Source organism: Balaenoptera borealis (genome assembly GCF_965194805.1).
Source record: "Balaenoptera borealis genome assembly, chromosome: 20".
Classification (NCBI taxonomy): domain Eukaryota; kingdom Metazoa; phylum Chordata; class Mammalia; order Artiodactyla; family Balaenopteridae; genus Balaenoptera; species Balaenoptera borealis.
In genome coordinates this window covers 14,404,168-14,425,890 of record NC_138879.1, presented here as the reverse complement: position 1 = coordinate 14,425,890, position 21,723 = coordinate 14,404,168, and the positions used below count along the sequence as shown (strand labels likewise).

General features: G+C 46.9%; 1 protein-coding gene across 3 annotated transcripts in view; it reads right to left on the bottom strand.

The window, feature by feature from the left end:
- The window catches only part of PECAM1 (platelet and endothelial cell adhesion molecule 1), a 53,886-nt gene extending 32,782 nt beyond the window's left edge, over positions 1–21,104 (bottom strand). Inside the window, exons 1-6 of one of the 3 annotated variants that reach the window (XM_082373690.1) lie at positions 21,030–21,104; positions 20,314–20,471; positions 20,201–20,227; positions 11,987–12,280; positions 7,776–8,081; positions 4,347–4,622 (exon numbers count right to left, since the gene is read on the bottom strand). In XM_082373690.1, the coding sequence (XP_082229816.1) occupies positions 4,347–4,622; positions 7,776–8,081; positions 11,987–12,280; positions 20,201–20,227; positions 20,314–20,377 (967 nt within the window). In that variant the 5' untranslated portion in view covers positions 20,378–20,471; positions 21,030–21,104. Of the gene's footprint in view, positions 1–4,346; positions 4,623–7,775; positions 8,082–11,986; positions 12,281–20,200; positions 20,228–20,313; positions 20,659–21,029 lie in introns of those variants that run through there. The other 2 variants (XM_082373688.1, XM_082373689.1) reach the window with 2 other exon arrangements.
- Positions 21,105–21,723: the final 619 nt, after the last annotated feature.

Genomic DNA, 21,723 nt, shown 5'->3' with positions numbered 1-21,723 from the left:
GAGCTCCTGGAGGAAGTTATCCAGGCAAAGATGGAAAGTATCACAGGCAGAAAGAATAGCATATGGAAGGCCTGGCAGGAGGTTCAAGCACCTGAAAGTTCAGGCAGCCTGGGACATAGTGGGAGTAGAAGAAGAAGGCTTGTAGATCTTCAAGGAACTTGGGAACCACATAAAAAAGTGTGGGTTATGTCCTCAGGGCAATGGGAACCATGGAGAGTCTGGGTCAGGGAAATGGCATTGGATGTGTGTTGTAGGAAGATCTTTGGGAGGAGAATGGATGGGGTTGGAGGGGCCCAGACTGGAAGCAGGAGGCGATGTAGTGCAAGCTTGAAGCAGAGTGATGGCATGGGGTTGGGGACAAGTGGCAGCTTGGCCACCATCCCTCCAGCACTCCCCATGGAGAAGAATGAAGATGTCACCTGAAGCCTCCAAGGTCAAACACTTTGTAAACTATAACATGCTATGCTATGCTACTGTAAGGAGTTATTAGTACCATAATGTAGGTTGGATGTCAACAGTAGTAAAGACTGAGGTTGTATTTCAAGAAGTCTTGCCATCTCCTAATTTAAGTATCCCCTGAACTATATCAATATTTTATCATTATGGTGAATGTCTTTATTTTCAGCAGCAGGGAAATTACTAATTAACTACCTAACCATTGTGGAGACTTGGATCCTTCGTGTAAGCAAATGCACACTGACTTCATGGTTATGACCCTTGATGCAGAAGGAAGAAGGAGCTTGACACTATCTTCATATTAAGAAAGAGACTGAGACTCAAAGTTTCTCTCAGGAAACCTTAAAGGTTTGAGAATGCAACTAGGAGTCAGGGACCAAATTCTACCTTTGGCTCTAAATTTATCTGCCGTAGAGGTTTGGAAGTAAAAACCAACACTGTCATTGTCTTCACTGATATTCCACAGATGGAAACGGAACTCATTTCCATCATAATCAGTCCACGGTGTCTTCCTAGTTTCCTCAACAGGGAATAAAATAAAACTGCAAGTAAGGTGATATCCCAATAATTAATTCATTAAGGCACGTTCCATCTCTCTGTCCTTCCATATAATAAACATCGACTTACCTCTTTTCAGATCACCATCAAAAGCTCTAGGTTAGGAGTGGGGAAAAGGAACCAAAGAAATTGACCTCCTTAAGTGCCTTACAATCTCATTGGACAAACACCAAAAAATGTGAAAAAAATGACTTAGGAAGAATCCCACAGCAATGACTCTACATTTAAAAACACGTAAACAGGGACTTCCCTGGTGGTGCAGTGGTTAAGAATCCGCCTGCCAGTGCAGGGGACATGGCTTCAAGCCCTGGTCCGGGAAGATCCCACATGCTGTGGAGCAACGAAGCCCGTGCGCCACAACTACTGAGCCCGTGCGCCACAACTACTGAAGCCCACGTGCCTAGAGCCCTGCTCTGCAACAAGAGAAGCCACCGCAATGAGAAGCCCACGCACCGCAACGAAGAGTAGCCCCTGCTCTCCGCAACTAGAGAAAAGCCCGCACACAGCAACGAAGACCCAATGCAGCCAAAAATAAATAATAAATAAATAAATTTATTTTAAAATAAATAAATAAATAAAAATAAAAACATGTAAAAAAAGTGTAAAAAGTATAAAACAGCTTGCTAGGGTGGGTGCACGGTGGTTTAGAATTAGGAATACGATGTTGTCAGGGAATGTCTGTTTGTAAAGGAGGTAACGTAAGCAGCTGGACCATCACGGGGGTTAACAAGGATGGGTCTTTTGTTCACTCACTGAACAAATATTTACTGAGTTCCTACAATGTGCCAGGCTCTGTGCTAAGTATCAATGTTGTCAGATGAATTAAGCCACAGACCTGGTCCTTCAAGAGCTCACCCAGGGTGGTGGAGAAGGATGCTAAATCTTTATAGCGACGGTTGACATGAAAACAGGAGAAGAGTGTGATGGGGACTGAGGTGTGACCATGGGACTCTGCCTGGGGGAGCCTAGAGGGAGATTTGCGGCTTGGTCTTTAAGGACAACAGAGGTTTTCCAGTGGCCAAGGGGAAAGGATGTTCCAGGCAGAGTGGGATGGGATGTTTGGAAGGGGGTGGAGTCAAGGTGAAGGCAGCTAAGCCCATGAATAATGATGTCGAATAGGTGCTTCTCCTACAGGTTGGCTGAAGGATGAAATGGAGCAGAGATGCTTGGGGAACCCCTGCAACCATCCTGGTGTGAGGGCCAGAGTTAGGGTGTGATTGTAGAGACAAGATGACAGGGCAGAGTTGAGAGTCCTGGCAGCACTTGGTGACAGATTGGGTCTGAAAAGGTGGACAGTGAGGGGTAAAGGAAACCCACTTTCAATCCAAAGACAAATTACTAATTCAATGGTTTTTATGTTCACAAAATTATAGTGATTCTCCAACACCACTATATAGAGCCACTTACAGTGAGGCTTGATAGCAATAGAGGAGTGGAAAACCAGATGCATAAGTGGGCCTGGAGCCATGTCCAAGGGCTTGCAGCACTTGAACGTGGGGGTGTTGCCTGCCAGCCCTGGCATGGCTCTGGTAGCTCTACGTGGAACAGGACCACAGAGCACCAGGCTGAGGGGATGGGAGGGGCAGGCCGAGTCTAACACTGTGCTTTCTTGGGCCAGGGAGACTCATCTCCTGGTTGACTTGTATACTCCGCATGACTTGGACTTCTGGATGTGGGGGATCAGCTACAACAATAGTATCTTATGGTCCAAGATGCTTTATGTTTCCCTCAAGTAGGCTGGCCTGAGGGGTCGGGGTGCTGCTCTAACTGGTGAAATGGCCCATGTGTTTGTCACGTGGTCCCTGCAGCTCCCACAGCAATACACCCATCCCTTTAATGTAGTTGTTCATTGCATTGCATTCTCATGATCTAGTTATGTCTGTGAATTCTTCAAAGGCAAAGCTTGGCCTTAGGCAGCCCCCTATCCCCCAAAAGTTGCCCAGCATGCAGAAGGTGCTCAATATATGTTGAATTGAATACTGTTCTCTAATGAGATAATTATATTTTATCAGTGAAAAATATGTGCCATCAAAACATTTGTCATTCTCAATAATAAACTAAATTGCTGGCAGGGTCCAACACATGCCAATCACGTAGTTGGGTAGTTGGCAGCCTACCTATGATACTGGGGACTGTCACTGTTACTATACACTCTATGCTTGACACAGAGGAGGCTTTCAGTAAATGAGTGAACAAATGATGAATGAATGAACACTTTCACTTGGGAACCAAGAAGTGCTGACTCTCTCTGCCTCTGAAACACTGTTATCCAATGTTCATCTGTTCATCCAACAAATAGGTATTGAATGCCTACTATGTGCCAGGCACTGTTCTAGGTGTTAAGGATATAGCACTGGATAAAACAGATAATGTTCCTGCCCTCATCAGCTTACATTTTAGTGCCTGAATACATACAATATACGAGAAGAGGCAGAGTACTTTTTTTTTTTTTTGGCCGCACGGCTTACGTGATCTTTGTTCCCCAACCAGGGATCAAACCTGGCCCCCAAGTCCTAACCACTGGACTGTCAGGGAATTCCCAAGGTAGAGTACTTTTTGAAAAGTAAAGCCAGGAAAAGGAGGAAGGAGTCCAACGGAACTTTTAGGTACATGGGTTTGGAACTCTAACAGGCCTGGGGGTGACCCTTGCTCTGCCACTTGGCAACCCTCTAATTGTTGGATGAGTGACCTAACCTCTCAGCTTCAGCTTCCACCTCCATAAAGCCAGAATCATAATTCTTACCTTATACTACAGCTGTGAGCTTGAAATGAAAATGTATGTAAACCAGGCATACAGTATTCAACAAAGAGGAATTGGGACTATTATTTTTGAGTTTAGCAATGCTTTCTCATTCCTGACCCTGTCATAGGACCTGCACATGGATACAGGGATCTAGCACAGTATTTGGCACAGAGGAAAGAAAAATGTGATGTAATAATAGAAACACCAGCTGACATTTCACTGAGTGCTTACTCTATATGCGGCCCTTTATGGCAGGGTGATGTCATTTGGTCCTTGTAAGAGTCCTAGAGGGCTGTCATTATCCCCATCTCAGAGTTGTGGCAAGGAGAAGGTCAATAACGCACCCAAGGTCACAGAGGTACTGAGTGGCCGGGTTGGGATCTGATGCCACAACCTGCACCCTCAACCACCACAGTGAACGGCTTACTTGCTCTGTACTGACTTTTCCCCACCAGCACCACGGCCCTGCCTGAGCACATTCATTCAGACCAGCAGGAGCGAAGGATCAGCTCTCACTGTCCATCCTGGATTTCAGCACAGCAGCTTCTTGGGCCCGCCATATGCCGACACCCTCCAGCAGCAGCCCTACCTGTTATGTTGACCACGATGCTGCTGACCTTGGATATGCGGCTGGCTTCCACTTTGCACGTGTAGTTGCCGTTGTGCTCCACCGTGGCCATCACTGAGTACACGGCCTCGTTGCCGTGCCTGCTGTGTGCTACAATCGCCTTGTCCTTCTGGATTATGATTTCCGGAAATGACTGGGCCAGGTGCGTCACTTGAATGGTGCACTTGATGTGGAGATCATCCCCTTCTATGATCGTTCCCTTGGGGCTGATGTGGAACTTGGGATTAGAGAAGGATTCTACAAGAAGAGGACAAGCTGGTTGGATTCAGGTTCAAACCTGGGTGAGGGGGAAAGGCACTTCCTCCTCTTTTCTGTTCTTTTTCATACCAACCACAGTTTTTCCTTATTAATTAAAAAAATTCAACCTTTCCTCTCAAAAACCTTAGTCTAGGCTGCTTTGATGCTTCCTCCCTTTTCGCTCATTCTTGCATCTTCAGCCTTCTTCTTAACTTCAGTTCTCTAACTTTCTTGAGCTTCCCAAAGGCCAAACCATCTTCCCTAGATCTCATCTACAGAACTTTGTTCAAATGACCTCAGAAATAATCACAGCAGTGAGAAACAGACTCTCCCCCTGCCCACCAAGGATTTCCTAGGTAATTATCGCACCATTTCATGGACCTCTGGCGTTGCAGCCTAGATATTCCATCGCTTTCCAAAGTGCAGCTTCGTGGAAATGCATATTTAAATAACCGTATGCCCCCCAAAAGTGATTTCTAATCTGTTCTACCTCTTTTTAAAAAATGCTGGTTGTGACAGACTAAATTGATTTCATGACTCATGCAGTTTGAAAAACACTGCTTTAATAAAATATGGGTCAGATATCAGGGTGTCAGATCTTCAGGAGATGGTGAGAGAAATAGGGCCAGGCCTTTGCTCCCACCAAAAAAACAGCAGTGCGTAAGGGAGTATGTACACAGATTACAACTATGTAAAATGCAGATAAGAACATTAAAAAATGTCAAAAGTGAATTCAGGGTATTATAATACTTTAATATTCTTTTTTTTTTTTACTGTAAAGTCATTTAAATTCACAATAAAAAGGTATAATTTAAAAAAAGTCATTTCCTGAGTAAAAGTCAAAAAGAGAGAGCATCTAACTAACTCCAGATGCACCAGAGATCTAAATGCAGAAGAAAAAAAAAATTAACGCACAGAAACAGTAAAAGAAAACATAGGTGCATTTTTTCTTTAATAATCTTGGAGTGTGGAGGACCTTTAGGTGTGAATCACAGAACTGGATACCGTAAGGAAAAAAAGATGCATAGATTTTTTTTTTTTTTTTTTGGCTGTGCCGTGCAGCTTGTAGGATCTTAATTCCCAGACAAGGGATTGAACCTGGGCCTATGGCAGTGAAAGTGCTGAGTCCTAACCACTGGACAGCCAGGGAATTCCCCAAAGATGCATAAATTTGATTAACTAAAGATTAAAAGCTTCTTCATGGAAATAAAAAATAGGACACATGACAAACTGAGTAAAATATTTGCATAGTACCTGACAAAGAGCACATTCCTTTAATTTATAAAGGGCTCAAACAAATCAACCAGAAGTGGTAAATATGGGCAAAGTGTGTATGAACAGGCAGTTTATGGGGGCGGAAATGTAACAGACCAATAAACATAAAAAGCATACTCAACCTCACGGAAGACCAAAGAAATACAAATCACAGCAATGATATATCACTGCACCTCAATCAGATTGTCAAAAATAACAAAACATTGATAATATTCTGTGTTGGTGAGGATGTGGAAAATGGAACACTTTTGATGGAAATGTGCATCCATTTGGAGGAGTACTTTGGCGATATCTTTCAATACTGAAAATGCACAAAACATTTGAATCAACAATTTGACCCATAAATAATAATAAAATACTCATGAAAGTACAGAAGTTATAAGTATAAGTATGTATAAGTTATAAGTATAAGCAAGATTGTCTTAATAGCAAAAAAGTGGAAAAATACCTAAATGCCATCAATAGAAAACGAGGCAAATATATTAGGGCACAGGATTCCGAGTTGCCACTAAAATGATAAAGATTTGTATTTCTTGATATGGACAAAAGTCCATATATGTTATGGTTGTTAAAAAGAAGTTATAAGATAGAATGTTTGACTGGTCCTATTTTTTTGTAAAAACAAAGAAAAACAAGCAAAAATTGTGTGTGTACATGATGAATGAGCAGAGCAAGTCTAGAAGACCACACAAGGGTTTTCTCTGAGTAGTGGTACTTACTATGAAGACTGTCACTTTATACTTTATATAGTACCATATTTTCTGAAAATTTAACCCACACCACGTATTATAATAAGAAACATATCATATATACAAAATACTATATATTATATATACATAATACTATATAGTAAATATATACACATAAATAAAGTATTATGCATACACAATGGGCAGAGGTGAAGTAAGGTACCAAAAGCAGAGGGTCGTTTATGATAAGCTTTAGGGCTCCTATCCCGAATACATTTGCGGCTCTCTGCAGTAGACTGTGCCTTCTCCTGATTCCTCCCTGCTTCACAACTACTTCCCTCTCAGGTCACCGGGAGCTGCTGGTTGCCTAACCTGGAGCTCTGAGCTCTCTCTGTCCTGGACACTCACACCCAGGCTCCCCTCTGCTGTTGCCTTTCTCTCCTGAGAGCATTTCTCAGGTCACCTCATTTGTTTCCTATTTGTCCAATGTCTTGGGGATGGAAGGGTGGGTAGAAGAGTGGAGTCCCTCATCAAATCTGGGAGGCAGAGGGACTTCCCTGGGGGTCCAGTGGGTGAGACTCCGCGCTCCCAATGCAGGGGGCCCGGGTCCGATCCCTGGTCAGGGAACTAGATCCCGTATGCATACCGCAACTAAAAGTCTGCATGCCGCAACTAAGAAGTCCGCATGCCGCAACTAAAAAAGATCCCGCGTGCCGCAACTAAGACCCAGCGCAGCCAAAATAAATAAATAAATAAATATTAAAAAAAAAAACAACCTGGGCGGCAAAGGCTGAGGACCTGGTCCCCCTTCCCTCTGGATCCCCTCCAGACCCTACTTCCTGGTGTCTGATCCTCACTGGCTTAAAGCCATGGTTTCCAAACTGCAGGTCATACAAGGCATTGTTTCAGGGAGTCGAGGCCAGTACTATAAAAAACTGAAAGAGAATAGAAAGAAAAATAGCAAAATGCATCATGTATTAAGGTTAAGTGTTGTTGGGAAATATATACGTATATATATTTTTTTAACTGTGTCACAGTCAAAAAGTTTGAAAAATGTAAGTGATTAAGAACAGTCTTGAGACAGCAGTCCAGCCAGAAGGCCCCAGCCCCTTTCCAATTCTGGGCTCTTTCTCCCCAGACCAAACCAGCAAACCAGAAAGAATGATAAAAAGGAGAGTAGGACTCTGACCCCTCACGGTGACCAGTTCACTCCTGATGGACCTAGAGGGCTCCACGTGGGTCCCGGAAACGATCCTAGCTTGACACTGGAACCATATAGCATGGTCTTGCTCTTCAACTGTGAATTTCAGCGTCACAAAATTCTGGTTCTGGGAAGTTTTTTCTCTTTTTTGCTTGACGCCTTTTACATTTAGTTCGAATTTTTCAATTGTGAAATGTATTGGAGCCTTTTCCTCCGGGACAGAGCAGTTGACCATCACGACCCCGCCTTCTATGACCTCCTTCTTGTCCAGCGTCACCCTGGGATCGGACACTCCTTTGGGGGAAGAGAAAGTCTGTTAGTATGTTTGCTCCAGTGGCACAAGCGTCCCTCAGCTGAGTCACTGTGGCTGACCCATCTGAGGGTTCTTCTGTTTTGTTCCCAGAACCTCAGTGCTACCTACCAGGTAATTATTGAGTGAGTATGTTTCCAGCACCGTACCAGGTACTTTGAAAAATATAAAATATGTTTAAGATGTGGTTGGTGCTTTCAATGTTTATAACTCCGTTGGGAAGGCAATCATCCCAACTGATACAGTTAAAAACAAAACAAAACAGCCTGTATTTGTGGATATTATTGTGATTGTTGTTATAATTTATTGAATGCCTACCACAAGCTAGGATTGACTTTATATCCATGACCCGATTTTCTAATTCTCATAATAAAACTCTTGGGTGGGCAGGAAAGAGAAAATTATGCCCATTTTACAGATGAAGTAGGTGATACTCAGAGAGGTTCAAGACTCATCCAAAAGCTCACAGTCGTCAAGCCCCAGAGCTGAGACTCGACTCCAGGTCTGTGTGACTCCAGAGCCAGAGGTTGGGGGGTGGGGGGAGAGGAGGGAGGCGTGGCCTCTCAGTTCAAAAAGCAAAGCTGAAAATAACCAAGCATCAGAGTGTGTCACAGAGACAGTGAGTGATGGAGCAGTCGGAAAAGGAGGAGGCCCTCTTTGCCTGGGGGGATCAGAGAAGATCCTAGAAAGGAATAGGGCCTGAGAGGAATCTTGGAGGGAGGGGGTTATTTGGACGCATGAGATGGGATGAGGGCTAAGGACAGGCATTTCAGAGCGCACACGTGCATGGGGATCTGCTCGTGCTAAGGGATAGGAGTGGCTTTTCAGGAGGGCCGTCCGGAGCCGAGGAAGGGCTGGAGGGGAAAATACAATGGGTGGTGAGCCAAGGTCAGATTAGGGGGAGCCAGGAGAGCCTGGCTGAGACTAGATGTCCCATCCAGGCCCCGTGGTCTGGGGATCATGAACTCCACCTTGGAGTCAGACAGACTTGCTTGTATCCTAAAACTGCCTCTTCCTGGATGTGCCACCTCCCCCAGTCACCTAAGACTCATGAACCTTTTTTCTTGACCCACCCAGGTCAGAGATGGAGGGCTGTCCTCTTGGGAAGGAGATCTGTACTATGTTCTCACCACTGCTGTTACTTCTGGTGGCAGCTGTTTGAAAAGGTGTTCCCCTGCCCCACACGAGCTCCTCAATGGACGGGGTCATGTCTTATTCATTGTTGGGTCCTCAGCCTGGCTCAGAGTGGGCACTCGATACATGGGTGATGAATGAATGAATTGCCTTTTGTCTACTTCAAAAACCTATCATAATAATCAAGAGTTGGACAGGCCAACTGTGGAGTCAGATAGATCTTGGTTCTCACTCTGGCTCTGCCTTCTATGGGACCAGTCTACCCAACCTCTCCGAGCACCAGCATCCACACCTGTACGTGGGAGGAACCAGGCTTATCTGCCAGTGCAACTGCAGGAGGAAAACGCAACACGTGTAAAGCACTTAGAATCGTTTACCTCATGAGGGCTTGATAAGTGGTATTTCTTATTACTGGAGGTAACAATAGTATGAATGACTATTCTGATCACAGAAGTGAGCTCAAAAGTGCAGAAATGACAGTTATGTCAGCAGCTGTCAAGGAGGCACAGGGCTGAATTCACAAACTGTATCCATTAAATCATCCAAGTTTGTCAGCGCATTTCTTTTCAACGTACATTTCCCAAACTCTTGGCCTGCCAATCTTTCCTCATCACTAATGTGAATACCTGGACCTGTTGGCTCCTCCCCTATCCGCGGTGGAGATGGAGGAGGGCTGGTCTGCATCCCTGTGGCTGTTGCCCCTGGTGACACAAAGGGATGTCTGGCCAGCTGTGCCCCAACAGACCAGAAGACACCCAGGGAGGAACTGGCCTGGGGGGTGATGCAGTCACGTTCTCCCGTGTGAGCCTCAAAGCCTGACGGGAAGGTAGCCAGAGGTTGTATACTTTTGAAAGGAAAACGCCCCCAAACACTTGCCCACTGGTTCTTCCTGCTTCTTGTTTGATGAAAGGGTTATTTCTTTCTAAGGATGGTCAGGGCAAGCACCTCGCACACGACGGGCCATTCATTCATCCAACACTCAATCACTAAGAAGGCTTCATCTGCTACCCATTTAATCCTCAAAACAAAACAACCTGGACTTCCTTGGTGGCTCAGTGGTTAAGAATCCGCCTGCCAAGGCAGGGGACATGGGTTCGAGTCCTGGTCCCAGAAGATCCCACATGCTGCGGAGCAACTAAGCCCGTGCGCCACAACTACTGAGCCTGCGCTTTAGAGCCCGTGAGCCACAACTACTGAGCCCACGTGCCACAACTACTGAGCCCATGAGCCACAACTACTGAAGCCCGTGTGCCTAGAGCCCATGCTCCGCAATAAGAGAAGCCACCGCACAGCAACGAAGAGTAGCCCCCGCTCGCCGCAACTTGAGAAAGCCTGCGCGCAGCAACGAAGACTCAACGCAGCCAAAAATAAATAAATAAATAAATAAATTTATAAAAAAACCAAAACAACCTTCAAGGGTACACACAGATTCCCAGTGATCTCTATTTTAGAGACAGGACATGAAGACCTGTCTTTAGGAGGTCGGAGAATTTGACCGAGGGGCACTCTGCTGGGTTGGCAACCTCTTTCTCAGCCTCTGCGCTTTCACTCTTACGCTACATCCCTTTTCTCTGTCCTTTGCCCCACTTCACCATCAAGCAAATTCCCACACCATCTTCTATATCTGGACCCAGTGTCCCCTCTTCCAGGAAGCCGTCCCTAACTTCACTAGGCAGAACTGTTTCCTCCCACCGCTGTGCTCCCAAGGCGCTCAGATCATATGACTGTTGGACTGCAATGATTTGTTTACATGTCCCTCTTCCCCACAGGACTGTAAGTGCGTCCACAGCTAGGACCTGTCTGATGTATTTTCATGTCTGGCACCTATTTTTTTTCCTGACTTGCAGCCTTGGGACATGTTTCTTGAAGGAGTAAATCAATGAATGAATGGACGGATGGAACTCTATGACCCAAATTTCCCACAATGATATTTCTCTTGTTTTTCCATCTCTATTTCTACTTGCTGTTTTCAACTGTTTAATTTATTCCACAGTCATTTATTGAGTGCCTACTATGAGCCAGATTTTTGTTTGTTTGTTTGAGATACAAAAATAGACCAAACACCACCTCTTAGCTCAGGATCTCATAATCCAGAAGAGCAGACAGATATGTGAGAAAGTTGCAATGATCGAGTGAAATAGTAATTGCCGCTTACTGGAAACTCATTATGTGCTGGAAATTGCACTAAGCTCTTTACCAACAGGATATCTTTTAATCCTCTCAATAACTTCCTGAGCTCGGTAGTATTATTATCTCTATTTTACTGATGAGAATTTTAAAGTGTAGAGAGGTTAAGGGACTTGTCCAGATTGGAATCTAGGCAGAGTGACTGCAGAATCCAGAGTCAACACTCAGCCCCATGACCTTGATATAAATACCATTGAACGCAGAGAAAGCATAAGAGCTGTAAGGACCGGGACCATGGGGGAGATCAGTTTTGTTTGGGAAAGTGTCAGAGAAGAGATCATTGAGTTGAGTGTTGAAGGAGAAATAGTTCACGAGGAGATGAGATGAACAGGGTATTCCAGGGAGAGAAAATAGCATGTGCAAAGGCATGGAGGTGAGGAAAAGCTTGGTGTACTGGGAGCATGTCTAATGCCTGCATTTCCAGGTTAGGAAAATGTCAGGCAGATGAGTGAGAAGGATGATGGACGGGCAGGTAGGTCCGGTGTTACAACTCATTGAATCACCATTCTGGCTCCTGCATGGGTTCACGCTTCACCTGCCTGAGCTGTGTTCCACTCCAGGCACTCACCTCTCACCAACACCGTGTACTCCACAGTCGTTTTCTCCTTGTTGTTCAGGATCACGGTGCATTTATAGGTCCCTGCGTCATAGACCCGGGCTTGGGGAATAAAATAACTCTCTGTGTTCTCCATGGAGGAGACGTTGTGAAACAGCACGTCATCCTTATAGAACAGCACCTGGTGTTGAGGCTTGACACTAGACGTGGTGCTGACATCCACGACGCACTGCAGGGTCAGGTTCTCCCCATTTTGCACCTCCTGCTTCGGCAGGAACTGCATGTGGATGCTGTTGATGGTGAAAGCTAAAGGCCAAGGGAAGGAGAGCAGACACACCAGTTATCTCAGAAACAACGTCACCACATCAGATTGGTATCATCACATCCATGCAGTATAGTGTCCAGGGGTCCCAGGTGAGTAGTGACTGTGTGTGGCGGGTCAAGCACGAGGCAGCTGATACTAAGCTGCTCATATTCCCACCATGACAAGGTGGCAGCCTTTGGAGTGTGACAAATAAAACATGTCCCTAAGATGTATGCAGCCTGTGAGCTGCCACATGGTGGCCCCTGGAGGGAGCATAGGATTCAAGCAGACAAACGTTCAAGTCCTGGCTCATCACTTACTGTGTGACCTTGGGTGATTAACCTCTCTGAGCTCAACTTTCTCATCTATAAAATGGGGTTATAATACCTACATAGTAAGTTGCTGTAAGACTTACAGAAAAGGAGCAGGAAATCACCTAGTGATTTCCTGGGTATACCAGTGCCTGGTACACGGTAATTGCTTGATAAATGATGGCTACCACCATTCCGAAATCACATGGTCACATCCAGAAACCGCTTCCCCAACCCCACCCCACCCACCCACCCCCCGCCTGCCCAAATTAGCACAGTCTCAACTGGTGTTTTCTAGCTGATGAAGTCAGAAGCCTCACCAGATGGGTGAGAACTTGAAACCACTTTTTCTCATGCACCTTGCTTCCCGTTTTGCTTTGGCTGCTAAGAAGTATAAGCCCCAAATTTTACCTCTAGCAACCTTTGGGATGCGGTTTTCTGTGCTAAAAGAGTCACAGTTTTATTTGACTGCCATATTTTCCTCTCATTCTGATTTCCTTATTTATTTTATCCTATTGAACAATAATACATAATTTTTATAAGTGGTCCCAAATCATTTTACAAACCAAAAAAGGTATAGCAAGGTAGCTGGCCAGAGATACTGGCAAAAAATCATCTTTCTTTCTCTCTCTTTTAATAACAGTCAAACTGTTCTTGAACACCTTAGAATTTAACTTGTCTATAACATGTCTCAGGTTTTAAGCTGAATACAACAGTCCATCCTTGTGCCTTTTTTTCTGAGCAATTAATTTAACAAAAAATGGCATCTGATTAGTCATGAGATGAAACAAGATGACTGTTTAAATTTATTTCTTACAGCAGGAATCTTTAGAATTCCCTTTTCTGTCTTTCTGTATTCCTTATTAGCTCCTGGTCTGAGGAGCTTGCTGGGTGAGCTATCGGAACAAAAGTTTCTTTGAACCATGTTTAGTTTCCCATAGATTAATACGTTCCCTTCCCAGGTAGGGACAGGCAACTCTCCCTACTCCTTCAGTACCTCCTTCTTCATTTTAAGCCATGCTGTTTAGTACAGTGATTCTATCAGGAGATGGTAAAGAGCAGAAGATGAGTGCAGAGTTAGACTTCCTGGGCCAAATCCCATCTCTGCTCACAAACTGTGTGGCTTTTAGTAAGTTACTGAGCTTCTCTGAGCCTCAGTTTGTTTATCCATAGAATGGACATAAAAACAGTAAGTGTAAATGAGAACCTGAATTTAAGTTCTTGGAGCAGTTCCTGGTACAGATGAATTGCTTGCAAAATGTTAGCTAGATTCTGTCAGTCACAGGTATAATACCAACACTTGAGTCTTGAGGTCTCTAAAGCTCTTTCTTGAAATCATATTTCTAGTCAATTTTTTCAGAAAAAAAAAAAACAACAATTTTTTAATTTCCCAGGTGAATTACAGCAACTTCTCCAGACTCCCGGTGTTAGTCATCGCACTGTGTTGGGCTACTTTAGTGTCATCAACCTGAATGAAATGCATACCCATGGCTGGTACACCCCAGACTGGGACACAGAACTGGGTACAGGAAGAAAGCAAGTCAGGCACACCCGGTCCAAACCCCTGATCCCACAGTCATTAGCTGGGTGTCACTGGGAGTTACTTAACCTCTCCAGGCTACCACCTCTCCTCCTATAAAGTAGGAACACTAATACTTGCCTTCCCTGGTATTTTAGTCTTGAACAATGACGGAACCAAGGTGGCTGAGAGCACTGAAGGGGCAGGTTTGTATTGCCCGATGCGTGGCCCCTGATTGACACCTCCTTCCTGCTTCCTCAGCACCATTCATTCAGCAGACATTGAAGGGGGCGTCTCTGTGCCAGGCACTGCACCCAGTACTGGGGATTCAGAGAAGGGTAAGACTGGCACAGTTTCTGCCCACCTAGAGCTCACAGTCTGCATTTCACAGTTCTTCCCTACTCCAGGCCTTCCAGCCTCAGAGCCAGCCCTGCCTGGGTCTCCTACCGACCATCCCTAGGGAGCTCTACCACTGTTTAACAATTTTAAAGCAAACTTGGCTAAAGCATCGGGTAGCGGTTTTTTAGAGAGGATGATGTGCACTAACACAAGACGCTTCCGCCTACCTTGCTTTTCTAAGCAAATCTAATATACATCTGCTTAATAAATTAACGCAGCTGATTCACTGGTAGGAACCACACACTTCCATGGCCAGCAGGAGCAGACAAGGAAGAAGAAAGGAAGGCAGGACATGGGATTTCCCTGATGGTCCAGTGGTTAGGACTCCGCACTCCCACTGCAGGGGGTACGGGTTCGATCCCTGGTCGGGGAACTAAGATCCCACATGCTGCGCGGCGCGGCCAAAAGAATTAAAAAAAAAAAAAAAAGAAGGCAGGACAGGAGAAGGAAAAGCATTTTTTAAAATTATTCAAGATATAGGGCTTCCTTGGCGGCTCAGTGGTTAAGAATCCTCCTGCCAATGCAGGGGACACGGGTTCGAGCCCTGGTCCGGGAAGATCCCACATGCCACAGAGCAACTAAGCCCATGCGCCACAACTACTGAGCCTGCGCCCTAGAGCCCGCAAGCCTAGAGCCCGTGCTCCACAACAAGAGAAGCCACTGCAATGAGAAGCCCGCACGCCACAACCAAGGGTAGCCCTCGCCGCAACTAGAGAAAGCCCGCACGCAGCAACGAAGACCCAACGCAGCCAAAAATAAATAAATAAATAAATATAAATTTATTTTTAAAAAAGCAGATTCCCCAGCGTCAGACAAGCCCTCAGATAACTGTAACCCTGACCAACATTTTATCTGCAATCTCCTGACAAACCCTGAGTCAGAACCATCCAACTAGGCCATTCCCAGATTCCTGACCCTCAGAAACTGTGAGATAATAAATTGTTATCTTAAGCCACTAAGTTTTGGGATAATTTGTTAAGGAGCAATAGATAACAAACACACCATCCAACCTTCAAAAATCTCTACCTGATTGATGTAGAGAACAAACGTATGGACACCAAGGGGGGAAAGTGGCGGGGGGCTGGTGATGGTGGTGGTGGGATGAATTGGGAGATTGGGATTGACATGTATACACTAATATGTATAAAATGGATAACTAATAAGAACCTACTGTATAAAAAAAAAATTCAAAAATTCAAAAAGAAAATCTCTACCTGATTATTAAGATAATATGGAAAATATTATCCTCTTTGTGAATAAACTTTCCAGGAACAGCCAGTAGAGAGACCTGTGTGTAGGTCTCACTATTTACACGATAGAGTGATTGCTACAACCGGGGCCTCCCGGAGGTTCACAGATGGGTGTCAGGGGGCCCATGAACCACCTCTGATTATATGCAAGTATGCGTTTCTCTGGAGAAAGGACCCAAAACGTTCAGAACTGTAATGGAAGGACGGGGTTGTAGAATAGCCTAAAGAGGCCAGATCTTTTCAACCTGGAGAGACGAGGGGCTGATGGAGACGACCCAAGTAACAAAGTCACCACAGCACAGATAAGGCACCTAGGGACCACAGCCCCAAATCCCCAAATCCTAAAACAAAGGGTTTTAGGATCCCCTCTGCCTCAGGCTACCGGTCAGCGGATGCTGATGCTCCAGGGAAGATGAGGCATCCTGACTCAGCCACTCGGCCCTCAGCCTGGAAATGACTCAGAAAGAAAGGGGGGAGCGGGTAGAGGAGGAGGGGCCCCCCACCATCGTCAGGAAAATCCAGGGAGCCATGAAGCAGGGAGGCCCTGATGAACTGCGGTGCTCAGCATGGAGCGTGCTGGCCCAGCTCATCTGACTCTCAAGCACCTCCAAGTTCAGTTCGAGTCCCTTTCAGTGAGACATTTCTTGAGCACCTGTGTCAGGTGCTGGGATTACAAGGTGAATAAGAAAGCATCCCTGCTGTCCTAGACTGTGCAGGCTGGTGGGGACCCAGATAGCTGGAGTACAATCATGTAAGCACCAGGAGGAAGGGTTGCCCAGGAGGGGCCAAGGGAAGCCTGAAGGAAGTGACCCCTGAACTGAGCCTTGGACCAGGACAGGAAAGGGTGGTGGGGTGCTCGGGGCAGGAGAACAGCAAGTACCAGGGCACAGAGGCATGAGAAATCAATGCATTCTGGGCGCCGGTGGTTACAGGAGCCAGAGTGTGAGGCTGGAGGGTCCAGGGGGCCAGGTAGGAGGGGGGCAGAACAGAGAGCCTTGCCCACTGTGCTGACAAGCTGGGCCCTGTCCTGAGGGTCTTGCGGGGGAGGCAGTAACAGGATGACACTGGAGCTTTAGAAAGATCACTGTGGGCTGGAGGAGAGACTGGAGGCCTGTAACAACCTGGACGATGGTTCAGGTGAAAGCTGATGCAGCCTCTGCTCAGGCAGATGCAGTGGTGCTGAGGGGAAGGGGTGGACTTGAGAAATATTTAGTGTATGCAAAAAGGCTTGTTTTTTGGGGCGAAGAAAATGTTCTGGAACTAGACAGAGGTGATGTTTGCCCAACATTATGAACGTACTAAATGTCATTAATAATAACATTTGTAATATGTATTTTACTTGTTTGATTGGCTATGGGGATTGAGGCAGAGAGTGGAAGATAAGGTTCCTGGATTAGGTACCCAGGGGGATATGGATGCAGTGGACCGACGGAGACAAAGCCAGAGAAAGATAAGGGCGGAGACAAAGTCGCGGTGCTGCAGCTGCTTTGAGGGGCCCGGGGGACCACCAGGAGGAGATGTCAACCACTGGCCCCGTGGGAAGCTTGATGGTCGGGGGAGTGGCCAGAGCTGGAGTGGACTTGAGGGTGGGCATGTGGAGGTGTACAGAGTGGGGGGTTGAGCTTCAGAGAGGATGAGACCCTGGGAAAGTCCAAGTCTCCCGGGGAAAAAAAGGAGGGTTTGTCAGAAAGGTGGGAGAACACCAGGGAAGAAGGTCTACGAGGCCAAAGAAAGAGGCTCTGTGCTAACACCGGGGTCCCGAAGGCTAAGGGCTGGACATGTTCATGGCATCTATGAGAGGGTTCTAGTGACAGGGAGGCGTGGGGGCCAAGGCCAGACCTGCTAGGTAGGGGCGCCTGAGAGGTGAGGAAGCGGAGACGGTGATTAGAAACCGGGCTTCGGAGAAGTCTGACTGAGGAAGGGAGTGGATAGATAGTGGGGCACAAGATAAAAGGGGGATGGGGGGTGGGGGGGGCAGGGGGATTGTCTGTGATTTTTCTTTTTCCTAAAAAACCAAGAGCTACCAATCATGTTTGCAGACTGAAAGGAAAGAATAGATACTAAAAGTGGGGTGGAGGCTGACTAAAGACAGCGTGAGATCCTGGGGGAGGAGGGTGATGCCAGAGATGGGCGCGGAGCCCAGGTGGACAGGCTGGCCGTGCCCCACCACGGGACAGACACGGCCTCTGAGGCCAGGAGGGAAGTCAGGAGGACGGGTGGGGAGGAAGATAAGCCTGAAGCCGGGGCAGGGCGGGAAGTGGAGGGAGTTCCCTCCAGACAGCACTGTGTTCTAGGTGAAGAGGGAGCTGAGGTCATCTCCTGAGACTGGCCGGCTGGGCTTGGGCGGGGGCCCGAAGTAAAAGGAGAGGAAGGGCCAGGGCGGACCAAGCACCTCAACCGTGGAGTAGGCCACGTGGAGCAGGCTGGCAGGTCATGCACGTGCAACGTGGTCCTGGGTGGCCTGAAGAATGGGAGACCTGGGTCCCAGCCCCCACTCTGCCAGCACCCAGTGGTGACCTTGCACAGGCACCTTGTGTAAAACAGGGCAGAAGCCTGAGGAGGGAGTAGGAGAGCCTCCCGGCTCTGGGTCCTGCAGCTCTGAGGTCTCCCCCGAAGGTACAAGACCTTTCTCTAGGAAACCTGGGCAGGGAGCGATTTACTTCCCCCTGAGGTGGGGATGAAGACGGGAGATTGGAGCAAGAGAAGCAGAAGCCCAGAGGCACACGTGTTGGCGGGGTGTGGTCTGGGCTAGAGCAAGGGCACGAGGGCTGGAGTGGACAGACAGGGAGGTGCAGGAGCCGTGGTGGTGGGTGAGCTAGGACCATAGTAAACCATTATTTACTGATCACTGCCTGCTGGGCTGGCACGTCACCTCTTCTTATCTAATCTCATCTCATACTGATGCATCACCCTCATTTTACAGATTGGGAAAAAGGCTCAGAAAGACAGAGTAACAGTGGCTTTAAAGATTTGAGTCAGGCCTATGGCTCCAGGCTCCGGACAATCGGGTTTTGGGAAGGGGAGGTTCTGGTGCTGATGTCCTGCTATCCGGCTCTTTTTGGACAAGTCGGTTGTTTCTCTGAGGTGCAGAGATATCATCAGTCAATTAGGTTGATTATGAAGATAATGGACATCCTGCCTCCATGGGTTGCCATGGGGATCAAACACCCATAGAAGCACATGGACACACGCACAGGAGACCCGCCAGACCGGCTTTGCTAAGTAGCCAGCACGAGCCCTCTCCGTGCAGAGCTACTGCTCCAAGCCTTGGCTCAACAAACCAGCGTCACCCACACACGTCATCTCCAAATAGCTGTACAACTGTCTGCAACCCAGTCACCCCGATTCTGCGTGGAATGAAGTGACCTCTGACAAGGGGATCCTGTTCTGAGGGCTCTCCCTCTATTCAGCCCCCAGACCCAGCCCAGTCCCCTCCTTCACACGGTCCAGATGAAGCAAAACAAAACCTGCTTATCTATTTGTGTGTGTGTGTGTGCATGTGTATGTGTGTGTGTGTGCTGCCCTGCCGTGCAGCACGCGGGATCTTAGTTCCCCGACCAGGCATCGAACCTGTGCCCGCTACAGGGGAAGCACGGAGTCCTAACCACTGGACCACCAGGCAATTCTCCAAACCTGCTCATCTTAATGATTCAAAATTAGCTCTAAAGTGGATGACAGACCAGATTTCAAAGACAGGCAGAAGCCCCACTTCCCATGCCCAAGCACAAAATATTGCAGATATCATCGTAGCCTCATGGGTAGATGGGAAATGATATCTAATCTGTTTTAGATCATTTAGGAGAAAAAAAATTCACAACAACAATTTAAACTATGTTCTGACTTCAGGACTTCCCTGGTGGTCCAATGGTTAAGAATCCGCTTTCCAGGGCAAGGGACACGGGTTTGATCCCTGGTTGGGGAACTAAGATCCTCAACTAAGCCCGCGTGCCACAACTAGAGAGAAGCCCCGGCACCGCAAGGAAAGATCCTGCATGCCGCAACTAAGACCCGACGCAGCCAAAAATAAATGAATAAATAAAATATTTTTTAAAAATAACTAAATAAACTATGCTCTGACTTCATGAATTTAACAAACTGATTATATCTAATTTGTGAATAAACAATCAGGGATAGGGTAGAATATGAAAAAAAGAAATTTATGGTAGAACAACAAAAAACAAATTATGGAATCACTTTCTTATCACCCCCCCCCCCAATCCTAACAAACAGCATTCACCAGGATCTAGAAATGTATGCTACTTCTAGAACACGCTGATTAAAACTTGGCTTAGAATAAGTGTTTTGTTCCAAAACCTTCTTAAAATGCAGAAAGGAATCAACTTTAGCTGACAATTCGAATATGTTTCTGAATTGTTATAAACATTAAACCCGAGCAATTTGACGTGAGTTTTAAGAGTCACAGGTAGGAATTTTACAACTTACAGTTTTCTTGACCCTCAAGGCTTGAACCTGGAAAAGACAGGAGAAATATGTTGATTTCACGAGCTTCACTTCTCATGGAGTTTAAGTGACGTGGGAAGAGAGTGCAAACTCACAGAGCAGAAATGTCAGCAGGCCGCAGAGCCACATCGTGCCCCCCTGGGTCCACCCCAGCGGCATCCTGAGAGGGAGCGGAGGCTTCGGGCAGTTAGTGCTGCTTTTGCGCCATGCCCCGGAGGCAGAAGACACTTCCCACGCGACGGAGGTGAGAAACCTGCCCCGTGAAAAGCAGAGACCCCTGTGGGAGCTTCTCCAGGCGCCGCGGACAGACCGGCCGTGGCGCTGGTCAGGTAATGGCGGCCATGCTGGAAACCAGGAACAATGCCTGGGCGGCCTCATATCTCCTCAGGAAATGACTGGCCTTCCTGAGGGGCCACCGGGCGCAGCTGCTTTGTTTAGTTTGTTTAGAGGGAGGAAAAAAAGGCACAAGTGACATTTGCCTCAGCGCTCCTGGCCCTCCTTGCGTCTGGCCTGGATTTGGGGGCCCCTTCTCGCGGCAGCCTGAGAGGGTTCCTCCCTCTCTCCGACCTCCCCGCAAAGGGCTTCTCTCCCTGGACACTCACCAAATCTCTGTTTTTCCTCTGGCCCCTCCAAGGGGGCTCTTTCCACACAGCCTAAATCTGGACCTCCTGCCTTTCCTGACAAAGGCATGGAGAGGACTGACTTTTTCAGAAAATTGCAGGTTTGTCAGGGAGACCCTGTAATGGCTCCCCCCCCACTGCCCTCCGGAGAAAGTCAGTTTCCAATCCTGCACGATCCAGCCCTTGCTTACCTCTCCAGCCTGGTCTCTCACCTCTTCCCTCCTTGCCCCTACATTCTGGTTGCTAGAATTTATAGTTCCCAGAACACATCACATGTCTGTGACTTTGCCAATGCTCTTCCCCTGCCTGGAGTACGCTTTCCCCTCTCCTTTTCTGGCGAATTCCTACCCATTCATCATAACTCAGTTTAGGCATCAATCCTCTAGCATTGTCGCCTGTCTTCCCCACACTGAGCTGCCCTTCCTCTGGGCCCCTCACCTCCCTAGTCTTCCTTTGTCAGACACTTTCTACCATGTGCCATAATGGCTGCTCCTCCCCCAAGTGGACTGCTGGCTCCGTGATGGCGGGACAGTGCCTGGTACCTAGCAGATGACCAAAAACATTAGCAAAATGGATGACTGACTGAAAGAGGACAAGTTAACTGTATTGTCTGAATTAGATGATCACTGCCTTGGGGTCACGGTGCTGCTTTTTGAAATGTTACCCTTGAATACCGTCACATGGTAAAGCTAAGTCATATTAGAACTGGGACCAGAGAAACCAAAGACTTCTCTGCCTCAGGGCAAGTACCTAGAAGTGGTGGCTTCCAGCTAGAGAACAATTCCTCTCTGTGATCTACGGTTCAATGGAAGTTTTGATAAGAGCTGTTAGAGAGCAATGCATGCATAAAGGAATTTTTTTCTATTGTGTTTTTTTAGTTTTGTT